Genomic DNA, 12,862 nt, shown 5'->3' on the forward strand with positions numbered 1-12,862 from the left:
TTTGTTCTAGGAAATTATCTAAGCCTTTTTTAAAGCCATCTACTGTCCCTGCTGCGACCAGCTCCTGCGGTAGACTATTCCATAGATTCGCAGTTCTCACAGTAAAGAAGGCTTGTCGCCTCTGCAGGTTGAACCTTTTTTTCTCCAGACGGAGGGAGTGCCCCCTTGTTTTTTGAGGGGGTTTTACAAGGAACAGGATATCACCATATTTTTTGTATGCGCCATTCATATATTTATATAAGTTAATCATGTCCCCCCTTAGTCGTCTTTTCTCAAGGCTAAATAGGTTTAATTCTTTTAATCTTTCCTCATAACTTAGATTCTCCATGCCCCTTATTAGCTTCGTTGCTCTTCTTTGTATTTTTTCCAACTCCAGGGCATCCTTTCTATGAACTGGAGCCCAGAACTGGACTGCATATTCTAGATGAGGCCTCACTAATGCTTTGTAAAGTGGTAATATTACCTCCCTGTCCCGCGAGTCCATGCCTCTTTTGATACACGACAATATTTTGCTGGCCTTTGAAGCAGCTGATTGACACTGCATGCTGAAATTTAGTTTATGATTTACAAGTACACCCAGATCCTTCTCAACAATTGACTCCCCCAGTGTAGCTCCCCCTAGGACATATGATGCTTGCAGGTTTTTCGTACCCAGATGCATAACTTTACATTTATCTACATTAAACTTCATTTGCCAAGTGGACGCCCAAACACTTAGTTTGTTTAAATCTGCCTGTAATTCATGAACATCTTCCATAGTCTGAACTATATTACATAGCTTGGTGTCATCTGCAAAAATAGAAATAGTGCTATTAATCCCATCCTCTATATCATTAATAAATAAGTTGAATAATAGTGGTCCCAGCACTGAACCCTGGGGTACACCACTTATAACTGGGGACCATTCAGAGTAGGAATCATTGACCACAAATCTCTGGATACGGTCCTTGAGCCAATTCTCAATCCAATTACAAACTATACTTTCTAAACCTATAGTCCTTAATTTACCCATTAGACGTCTATGAGGGACAGTGTCAAATGCCTTTGCAAAGTCCAAAAACACTAAATCCACAGCGGCCCCTCTGTCTAGGCTTCTGCTTACCTCTTCATAAAAACAAATCAGGTTGGTTTGACAGCTTTTGTCCTTTGTAAAACCATGCTGGCTGTCACTTATAATACTATTTATTGTCACATAATTCTGTATATAGTCCCTCAATAGCCCCTCAAACATTTTAAGCTTACTGGTCTATAATTACCCGGCGAAGACCTAGTGCCCTTTTTGAAAATAGGCACCACATTTGCCCTGCGCCAGTCCCTTGGCACTATACCACTCATGAGAGACTCTCTAAATATTATGAAGAGGGGGACAGAAATAACTGAACTAAGCTCTTTAAGAACTCTAGGGTGTAACCCATCTGGTCCCGGGGCCTTGTGTACATTTATTTAATTTAATTTAGCTTGGACCATCTCTACATTCATCCAATTCAGTATATCAACTGATATATTAACAGCACTGGCACCGGCTACATCAGCTGCTCCTTCTTCTGTTGTATATACAGACAGAGCGGAAGAACCCATTTAGTAACTCTGCCTTCTCTTGATCCCCTGTGACCAACTCCCCATTACCATTATCTAGGGGTCCTACATGTTCAGACCTTGGCTTTTTTGCATTTATATGCTTGAAGAATTTTTTGGGATTTGTTTTACTATCCTTGGCCACCTGCCTTTCATTTTGTATTTTTGCTGATTTTATTACATTTTTACAGATTTTATTAAGCTCTTTATATTTTACAAAGGCTGCAGATGTACCCTCAGATTTGTATTTTTTAAATGCCCTTTTTTTGTCATGTATTGCCCCTTTCACAGAAGTCTGCTTAGCTACCCAGTACTACCTCCTCTCTGTTGATTTATACAGTGCCAACATATCTCATAGCAACGTAGAGACAGAATTATAAATAGAATAAATACAGCAATTATGTAAAATGTATAAAATAGCAGATCAGATAAATAACCCACATGAGCAATGGGGAAGGACTGTGCCCGCAGGTTAGGTGATGAAGGACACTTACTGTTTTGGGTGTATACCCATATAAACGGGTATATTTTGAGAGCATGCCTAAAGTGTACAAATTTAGCCATTTTTATCTTGACTCTTAACGTGTTAAATACACAGGGCGAGAGACTTTAACTTGACTTTTTCATTAAGCCATGTTGTGGGATAGCAGCACGTTATCAGTCAAGATAAACTTGGCTACATCTGTACCAATAATTACAAGGAACCAGAAGTATAAATAATTAGCAGTTTTTCCTCATCTACTTGATAAGGCTATACATGTTCCGTTAATAAAAAAAAAGTGTCATTCCAAAAACAGCCAAGTACACCGATCGGATGTTTCCGTCAGCCCCATAGACATTGAATGGAGCGGCAGCCTGCATGCGTGATCACTGCTCCATTCAAGCTCCTCCTCACTGCGGTCGTGCAGTGAGGAGGAACGGAGGTCTGGGGACCCCTGTTGTAGTGATGAATGGGGGTCCCATCGATCAGGCATTTATCACCGATCCTGTGGACAAGTAATAAATGTCCTTCGTGGAATAACCGCTTTAGTATTGAGTTCAATGCGTGCTGTTTAACCCTAGGGCAGCTGCAGGCCAATGCTATAGCTCTGTAACGGAACCAGTGCAGCGACGAGCCCCCATTCCACATGAGCGCCATAGTGATCACATGATCTGCCTCTATAGCACTGCATAGACTGTACACTAATGTTGACACCAGATTCACAGACATTTTGGACTGCGAATTGGTGGTGTCAATAATCGGTGTCATTCTAGAAACAATCATTTCTTGCAATCTGTTGAAATGATCAGAAAAATATATAGGATTTGATCTCGATTACGATTAGCGTTTAAAAATCCCACTATTGAATGGGCTTCAGTGGGCAAAAATGAAAGTATGCAGGCCGTGGACACGGTTTTTACATGCATACCGCATTGTGGTTTTCCAAAGCAGTTCTTCTAAGATGTTCATGTAACTGTCTCTTTAATAAAAGCAAAAACGCTTGTATTTATATGAATTTTTGCTGTGTTTTTTTCAGCAGTGAAGTAGTTGCTCGGCATTTTGCATGTTGCAAGTCTAATAAACCAATAAGTGTCTGGTTTTGTTGGATAATATCAGAGATTCAGTTCAGCTAGGTGTGTCCGCCGCCTATTTATCACATATATCTCCTGACTATTTGAAGAATTCAGAGCTTGCACTGACTTGCGTGTATAACTGATAATGTTAAACAATATCGCAGACTTTCTACGTCGACCTTTCAGAATGGACCTGTCACCCCATAATTCTGAAGTATTTAAGACCGGAAAAAAAAGTTTTTTTTATGGCGAAGGAGCCACATCAAGGTCTATTGCAAAACCATATAACCCCTGACAGTAAGGGGGAATTCACACAGAGTTTTTTGGCACCCATTGATTTCAATGGGAGGTGGAGGAAAAAGAAGCAACATGCCCTATCTTCGGGCGTTTACGTCTCTGACCTCCCATTGACATCAATGGGAGGCAGAGAAAGTGGTTTTCACTGCGTTTTTGACCGCGGCGCTCAATGGATCGAAAAACGCAGCGAAAAACACGGCAAACAGCGTGCAGGCAGATCAAAATTTAGATTTTCCCACCTGCAAAAAACTCCATGTGAACAGGGCCTAAGACACACACACAAAGGAATCCTACAATTGCAAAGAACTTCTGTGCCCAGGGCAACACTGCAGTTCTGCATTGGGATCATAGGGATTTTACGTGCATCCAAATCCATGTTTATATCCGAACTGCTATTCAGCTCAGGATGTTGATAGAGATTTTAATCCGTATAATGTCCCTTTAACAACATGTAACACTGAAGAATGGGGTTGAAGTGTCACATTTTCAAATTGGGCTTCAGGAAATATTATAGAATAAAAAAAAAAGACATAAAAGCCAGATTGAGATGAAGGTTATAGGTTCCTACCCTTTCATTTTCAGAAGATTTAGGCTATGTTCACACGAGGTATTTTGCCGAGTTTTTTGACGCGGAAACCGCGTCGCAAAACTCGGCAAAAACGGCCCGAGAACGCCTCCCATTGATTTCAATGGGAGGCGTCGGCGTCTTTTTCCCGCGGGCAGTAAAACTGCCTCGCGGGAAAAAGAAGCGACATGCCCTATCTTCGGGCGCTTCCGCCTCTGACCTCCCATTGACTTCAATGGGAGGCAGAGAAAGCGTATTTTGCGCTGTTTTATGCCCGCGGCGCTCAGTGGCCGCGGGCAAAAAACGGCGCGAAAATCGGCGTGCAGGGAGAGGAAAATCTGCCTCAAAGTTCCAAACGGAATTTTGAGGCAGATATTCCTCCCCCAAAATACTCTGTGTGAACATAGCCTTAGTGAAAATAAAAAACACAACACTCCCAGTCACATGTAGCATAAAAAACTTGAAGTGGATTGTAGGCACGTTGCAGACTTAAAAACCCATAGCATGTCCTATCTGTTGCAGAATTGTGCACCGATTGCAATATTTACTGGGGTTGTCCGGGTACAGGGCGGGTTTTCATACTTATGACCTATCCACGGAATAGGTCATCAGTATATGATCGATGGGGGTCCGACATCTGGACCCCACACTGATCAGCTGTTGCCTCCGGATGTTATGCAGCGGCCAGTGTCGGAAGCTGATGGCTCCCTACACTGTATAGCCGGTATGCTGCAGCTCTACTCCTATAGACTTGAATAGGAAAAGAGCTGAAGTACTGAAGCGCAACCGCTAAACTGTGACCGGAGCCATCTGCTTCCGGCACGGACATCCAGCGCCCAGTGGCAGAAAGAGCAGCATATCAGTGCGGGTCTGGGTGTTGGACCCCCACCGGTCATATACTGATGACCTATCCTGTGGATAGGTCATCAGTATGAAAAACTGGCCCGTACCCGGACAACCCTTTTAATTCATAGCGAATCCCTATTTAGGAATGTTGCGGATTGTTACTTTGTGTTACATTGAAACATCACACTGAAGATGATCCCACGCTTCAGAATATGATGTTGGTCTATAAATAAAGACTGTAATTATTGTTGGCACTAATACGGCTTAGACCAGGATCACACACACAGTTTTGATGCAGTATTTGCTGCATTTTTTGGGCTCCGTTGTTTTAGCCAAAGCCAGAAGAGGATCCAAATAGTAGCAAAGGTATAAAGAAAAGACTGATGCATCTCCTTTCTTTTGTGTCCACTTCTGTGTTTAGCTAAACAAACTGATGCAGTTTTTGGTGCAGTTTTTTGCTCAAATATGCGTGTGTGAATCTGGTCTTAGGGTGCTTGTGAAATAACGGAAGAAGCAGTTTTCTAGTGGAATTTCCCATAGTGACTGAGCATAGGAAACATTTACAATGCATAGAGAGAAGGATGTGGTGTTGATCTAGAATGACCACACTGACCTGGTCTTGCGAAGCAGCTCACCCACTCTTCCACATCATTACCTCCGAAAACAACTAATGATTTTATGTTCAAATATAAAAAGAAAAAAAAAAAAACTTCCAGCAAACCTCTGCTGAATTACCAGTTTTTAAAAACTTTATTATGTAGTCGTAGCTAGGCTTTCCTTGACACTTTAACTGTCCTATCCCTGCATTAAAAGTCCCATTGCCTAGGCAGAGTGGTTTGTTAGCACCCAGCAGCTTGCGTACAATCCACGCCAGCCCCTGTCCCACCTAGCAATGCCCCTGATTAAGGCCACTTCCAGAAAAGCGTAATGCGGGTGCTTTTGTTTGCACCCATATTACGGATGCAGCACCCAGACCTCCCGCGGATCATGAGAACCAGAGTTAGAGCACCATACAAGCCTTTGACGCTCTTACTTCGGTTCTTATTGACAACGTGAGGACCGAGAGTTGCGTCCATAATATGGGCGCAAAAAAGCACCCGTATTACGCTTGTCTGAAAGTGGCAAAAGCATGCTACTAGATATTATGGTTAGTATAGCAGGACTATAGCGTATGATCGAAATCATGAGGTTGAAAATGGTAGCGCAGTGAATGTGGCAGCCTGTGTGTTACTCCATTGACAGAATACAAGATGCTGTGAATGGCGGTCTGTATATCGCTGAGGAGCAACTTAAAGCCCTTAGGCCTTGATGAAAAATCTGCCATTTATAGTCCTGGTTTACTCCTTTGTTGCAGAATGGTCAATTGAAGCCCTCAGGCACCAGGTTCCTAGTGAAACTTATTCTATCTATACCATAACCTTATATATTAGCCTAGGTTTGTCAATGATGAAGCAACACTATTTTGCATATGTGCCCTAAAATTTACTCTGTGGGTCGTTTTATTATATTTTCTTTGCAGCATATAAACCATCGGATGATTCTCCAATAAACTAATTGTAATTCTAGGCAGGAAACAACTACTTTTTTTACTAATTGCAATGAATGTCTCCTGACTGTCCAGATGTTTGTCCCACTGGGACTTGCTGAGAAAAGATATATACATGTAAGCGAGATTCCGGCATGAACTGGCCAGGGGCCAGAGTTTAGTTGTTTCCTTCTGTTCAAGAATACACCAGGGATTATACATTTCTAGGAAGCCTGGGTGACTCTGTGACAAAGTGATGACTCAGCAGCTGATAGGATGGCTGCTGTAGCTTAGCTACCCCCTAGATTCATCTACAACTCCATGAGGTCAGGTCTCAGGAGCAGGCAAATATAGCAAGAAAAAGTCAGCACACTAATTAACAAGAACAGTTTTCGAAAGATAGCCAAACTTTGATTTTTGAGCATAGATCTGCTGGCACAGAATATTCTCTATTAAATATATATCCTGTATACTCTATTAGTAAATACATTAGTGCAGCCTCGGTGCAACCATTTATCATAAAAACAGACCAAATAGCATGCACTAAAATAAATATTTATAAATGGTGGAGCATACAAACCTCCTGATAACATCGGGTGTAAAGTTCACAGCATTATAAACTTTTGTTATTTTACATTTTACTAGGACTGTTAGTCAAGCTGGCTATTTCTGGATGGTTATGTATTGTATTCTTTCATGTACATAGTAATAGGAATTGCAGAGCTTTTATGGAGAGGTTATATGGAGTAATAGGATGAGATATAGGGAGAGGTTATATGGAGTAATAGGAGGAGATATAGGGAGGGGTTATATGGAGTAATAGGAGGAGATATAGGGAGAGGATATATGGAGTAATAGGAGGAGATATAGGGAGAGGTTATATGGAGTAATAGGAGGAGATATAGGGAGAGGTTATATGGAGTAATAGGAGGAGATATAGGGAGAGGTTATATGGAGTAACAGGAGGAAATATAGGGAGATGTTATATGGAGTAATAGGAGGAGATATAGGGGAGGTTATATGGAGTAATAGGTGGAGATATAGGGAGAGGTTATATGGAGTAATAGGAGGAGATATAGGGGAGGTTATATGGAGTAATAGGAGGAGATATAGGGAGAGGTTACATGGAGTAATAGAAGGAGACATAGGGAGAGGTTATATGGAGTAATAGGTGGAGATATAGGGAGAGGTTATATGGAGTAATAGGAGGAGATATAGGGGAGGTTATATGGAGTAATAGGAGGAGATATAGGGAGAGGTTATATGGAGTAATAGGAGGAGATATAGGGAGAGGTTATATGGAGTAATAGGAGGAGATATAGGGAGAGGTTATATGGAGTAATAGGAGGAGATATAGGGGAGGTTATATGTAGTAATAGGAGGAGATATAGGAAGAGGTTATATGGAGTAATAGGAGGAGATATAGGAAGAGGTTATATGGAGTAATAGGAGGAGATATAGGAGAGGTTATATGGAGTAGAGGAGATATAGGGAGAGGTTATATGGAGTAACAGGAGGAGATATAGGAGAGGTTATATGGAGTAATAGGAGGAGATATAGGGAGAGGTTATATGGAGTAATAGGAGGAGATATAGGGAGAGGTTATATGGAGTAATAGGATGAGATATAGGGAGAGGTTATATGGAGTAATAGGATGAGATATAGGGGGAGGTTATATGGAGTAATAGGAGGAGATATAGGGGAGGTTATATGGAGTAATAGGAGGAGATATAGGGAGAGGTTATATGGAGTAATAGGAGGAGATATAGGGAGAGGTTATATGGAGTAATAGGAGGAGATATAGGAGAGGTTATATGGAGTAATAGGAGGAGATATAGGGAGAGGTTATATGGAGTAATAGGAGGAGATATAGGAGAGGTTATATAGAGTAATAGGAGGAGATATAGGGGAGGTTATATGGAGTAACAGGAGGAGATATAGGGAGAGGTTATATGGAGTAATAGGAGGAGATATAGGGAGAGGTTATATGGAGTAATAGGATGAGATATAGGGAGAGGTTATATGGAGTAATAGGAGGAGATATAGGGAGGGGTTATATGGAGTAATAGGAGGAGATATAGGGAGAGGTTATATGGAGTAATAGGAGGAGATATAGGGAGAGGTTATATGGAGTAATAGGAGGAGATATAGGGAGAGGTTATATGGAGTAATAGGAGGAGATATAGGAGAGGTTATATGGAGTAATAGGAGGAGATATAGGAGAGGTTATATGGAGTAATAGGAGGAGATATAGGAGAGGTTATATGGAGTAATAGGATGAGATATAGGGAGAGGTTATATGGAGTAATAGGATGAGATATAGGGAGAGGTTATATGGAGTAATAGGAGGAGATAATAGGGGAGGTTATATGGAGTAATAGGAGGAGGTATAGGGGGAGGTTATATGGAGTAATAGGAGGAGATATAGGGAGAGGTTATATGGAGTAATAGGAGGAGATATAGGGGGAGGTTATATGGAGTATTAGGAGGAGATATAGGGAGAGGTTATATGGAGTAATAGGAGGAGATATAGGGAGAGGTTATATGGAGTAATAGGAGGAGATATAGGAGAGGTTATATGGAGTAATAGGAGGAGATATAGGAGAGGTTATATGGAGTAATAGGAGGAGATATAGGAGAGGTTATATGGAGTAATAGGATGAGATATAGGGAGAGGTTATATGGAGTAATAGGATGAGATATAGGGAGAGGTTATATGGAGTAATAGGAGGAGATAATAGGGGAGGTTATATGGAGTAATAGGAGGAGGTATAGGGGGAGGTTATATGGAGTAATAGGAGGAGATATAGGGAGAGGTTATATGGAGTAATAGGAGGAGATATAGGGGGAGGTTATATGGAGTATTAGGAGGAGATATAGGGAGAGGTTATATGGAGTAATAGGAGGAGATATAGGGAGAGGTTATATCGAGTAATAGGAGGAGATATAGGGAGAGGTTATATGGAGTAATAGGAGGAGATATAGGGAGAGGTTATATGGAGTAATAGGAGGAGATATAGGGGAGGTTATATGGAGTAATAGGAGGAGATATAGGGAGAGGTTATATGGAGTAATAGGAGGAGATATAGGGGAGGTTATATGTAGTAATAGGAGGAGATATAGGAAGAGGTTATATGGAGTAATAGGAGGAGATATAGGAGAGGTTATATGGAGTAACAGGAAGAGATATAGGGAGAGGTTATATGGAGTAATAGGATGAGATATAGGGAGAGGTTATATGGAGTAATAGGATGAAGATATAGGGAGAGGTTATATGGAGTAATAGGAGGAGATATAGGGGGAGGTTATATGGAGTAATAGGAGGAGATATAGGGAGAGGTTATATGGAGTAATAGGAGGAGATATAGGGAGATGTTATATGGAGTATTAGGAGGAGATATAGGAGAGGTTATATGGAGTAACAGGAAGAGATATAGGGAGAGGTTATATGGAGTAATAGGAGGATATATAGGGAGAGGTTATATGGAGTAATAGGAGGAGATATAGGGAGAGGTTATATGGAGTAATAGGAGGAGATATATTGAGAGGTTATATGGAGTAATAGGAGGAGATATAGGGAGAGGTTATATGGAGTAATAGGTGGAGATATAGGGAGAGATTATATGGAGTAATAGGATAAGATATAGGAGAGGTTATATGGAGTAATAGGAGGAGATATAGGGAGATGTTATATGGAGTAATAGGAGAAGATATAGGGAGAGGTTATATGGAGTATTAGGAGGAGATATAGGAGAGGTTATATGGAGTAATAGGAGAGGTTATATGGAGTAATAGGAGGAGATATAGGAGAGGTTATATGGAGTAATAGGAGGAGATATAGGGAGAGGTTATATGGAGTAATAGGAGGAGATATATAGAGGGGTTATATGGAATAATAGGAGGAGATATAGGGAGAGGTTATATAGAGTAATAGGAGGAGATATAGGGAGAGGATATATGGAGTAATAGGAGGAGATATAGGGAGAGGTTATATGGAGTAATAGGAGGAGATATAGGGAGAGGTTATATGGAGTAATAGGAGGAGATATAGGGAGAGGTTATATGGAGTAATAGGAGGAGATATAGGGAGAGGTTATATGGAATAATAGGAGATATAGGGAGAGGTTATATAGAGTAATAGGAGGAGATATAGGGAGAGGATATATGGAGTAATAGGAGGAGATATAGGGAGAGGTTATATGGAGTAATAGGAGGAGATATAGGGAGAGGTTATATGGAGTAATAGGAGATATAGGGAGAGGTTATATGGAGTAATAGGAGGAGATATAGGAGAGGTTATATGGAGTAATAGGAGGAGATATAGGGGGAGGTTATATGGAGTAATAGGAGGAGATATAGGGAGAGGTTATATGGAGTAATAGGAGGAGATATAGGGAGAGGTTATATGGAGTAATAGGAGGAGATATAGGGAGAGGTTATATGGAATAATAGGAGATATAGGGAGAGGTTATATAGAGTAATAGGAGGAGATATAGGGAGAGGTTATATGGAGTAATAGGAGGAGATATAGGGAGAGGTTATATGGAGTAATAGGAGATATAGGGAGAGGTTATATGGAGTAATAGGAGGAGATATAGGAGAGGTTATATGGAGTAATAGGAGGAGATATAGGGAGAGGATATATGGAGTAATAGGAGGAGATATAGGTGAGGTTATATGGAGTAATAGGAGGAGATATAGGGAGAGGTTTATGGAGTAATAGGAGGAGATATAGGGAGAGGTTATATGGAATAATAAGAGGAGATATAGGGGAGGTTATATGGAGTAATAGGAGGAATGAGAAGGAGCAGGTATATGGAGTAATAGGTGGAGTTATCGGGAGCTGGTATAAGAAAAAGTGTTACTAGTGATTGTATAGAATAGTTGGAGTGATACATTTATAAACAATACAGATGTTAGGGGAAGTTGGTTTGCTAGAGTTTGGGGAATAATAGAAAGCTTCCATTGCTAAGATTCAATATTATTCATTAATGTGACAATATTCACAATACAAACTATTGTACCCCAGCCAAAACATCTGATCCCCTGTATACAGTTCTGACTATTTTTACATTGGTAATCCAAATTGATAAAATCTGTAAACTGCTATGACTTGTGTGACCCCCATTATATACTGCACGCAGGACCGAATGCCATGTTTGGAGGAAGGAATTACCTGCCTGGAATGAGGAAAACACATTCAACTTTATACAATTTAAAATAAAATAATAATAATAATATATTGGGGATCTGAAATGTAACACAGTTCTGCATGTGTAATAATAGAAAACAAGGGAGGAAGTTGCTCGGCTTTCCGAGAAGAGCCAATCAGAGACGAAGCGGCTCAGCGCTCACTTCTGCCGCTTTGTTTTAGTTATCGGTGGTGCTCGGACACCCACCAACAAAAACTTCTGGCATGTCACTATGATAAAGGCGATACTTATCATTTACATATGAGCCAATAAAGTCACCCATAAAATGGTATCTGGCATTTAATTTTTGGGAGTCATTTTTTGGGGAGGTCATGTGATGCCGGTCTTCCATACCTCTTTATAAGATAACCGGACTTCTCATAACCTCATGTATAATACTTGCGTGTGTGTCTTTTTTTCTTACCTTCCAGGACATGGACAGTGTAACTGCGGGGATTGTATCTGTGAGTCTGACTGGACTGGCGATTACTGTAACTGCACCACCCGCACAGACATGTGTATGTCCAGCAGTGGGCTCCTATGTAGTGGAAGGGGACAGTGCGTCTGTGGGAAATGTGATTGCACCCAGCCTGGGTCATATGGAGACACCTGTGAAAAATGCCCAACTTGTCCAGATGCCTGTACCTTCAAGAAGTAAGTGTTATCCCATGCATCCTCCTGGTATGCCGTTCCCTTAACTACTCCCTATGGTATTTTTCTATTCCTTATCAGCTGCGGAGTCTCACTGACATACACATATAAATCACATATAAGCAATAATCCCTCTAAAAGATAAACTGGAGAGACGAGTAGAATAAGTATTATTACTATGGTTCATTTAAAGGAATATCCACCTTTAAACCAACGTTAGTTTTTTATCTCAATAGGTTTAAAATTCTGTGCGTAAGAATTTCAGGTTATATACCTTATATCGGACAGAGCTCCATTTTTCTGTTACAGAGCTCCAAATCTTCTGGAAGACATAGTTACATGATAAAATTCAAACAGCCTGTACCCACCACTAGAGGGAGCTCACATCATAAGTTTTATGCAATGAACTCAATAATGTATGCAATAAGCTCCCTCTAGTGGCTGCTGCAGGCAGTCAGAATTGTGTAGTTCATCCTGCGTACCTCTTTACTCTCTTTTCATAAACTTCCATATAAAAGCTACACACGGCTCTTAGTATATGGTTAGGGGTAATTGAATGTTACCATTAATCCACATAGAAGTTAGTATAGACAATTTTTGTTCTAAGCAATATTATAAGTATTATTTTTTATTATATATCACCTTTTATCTACCATT

General features: G+C 40.6%; 2 protein-coding genes across 3 annotated transcripts in view; one reads left to right on the forward strand and one right to left on the reverse strand.

Annotated features, from left to right (window-relative positions):
* Window positions 1–12,862, reverse strand: part of WNT3 (Wnt family member 3) — a 203,792-nt gene that overhangs the window by 171,042 nt on the left and 19,888 nt on the right. The gene's annotated exons all lie outside the window — the stretch shown is intronic.
* Window positions 1–12,862, forward strand: part of ITGB3 (integrin subunit beta 3) — a 44,147-nt gene that overhangs the window by 24,173 nt on the left and 7,112 nt on the right. Inside the window, exon 11 of the mRNA XM_075846537.1 lies at window positions 11,986–12,208. Within this exon, the coding sequence (XP_075702652.1) occupies window positions 11,986–12,208 (223 nt within the window). The remainder of the gene's footprint in view (window positions 1–11,985; window positions 12,209–12,862) is intronic.

The sequence above is a fragment of the Rhinoderma darwinii genome, chromosome 13 (assembly GCF_050947455.1).
Source record: "Rhinoderma darwinii isolate aRhiDar2 chromosome 13, aRhiDar2.hap1, whole genome shotgun sequence".
NCBI lineage: Eukaryota > Metazoa > Chordata > Amphibia > Anura > Rhinodermatidae > Rhinoderma > Rhinoderma darwinii.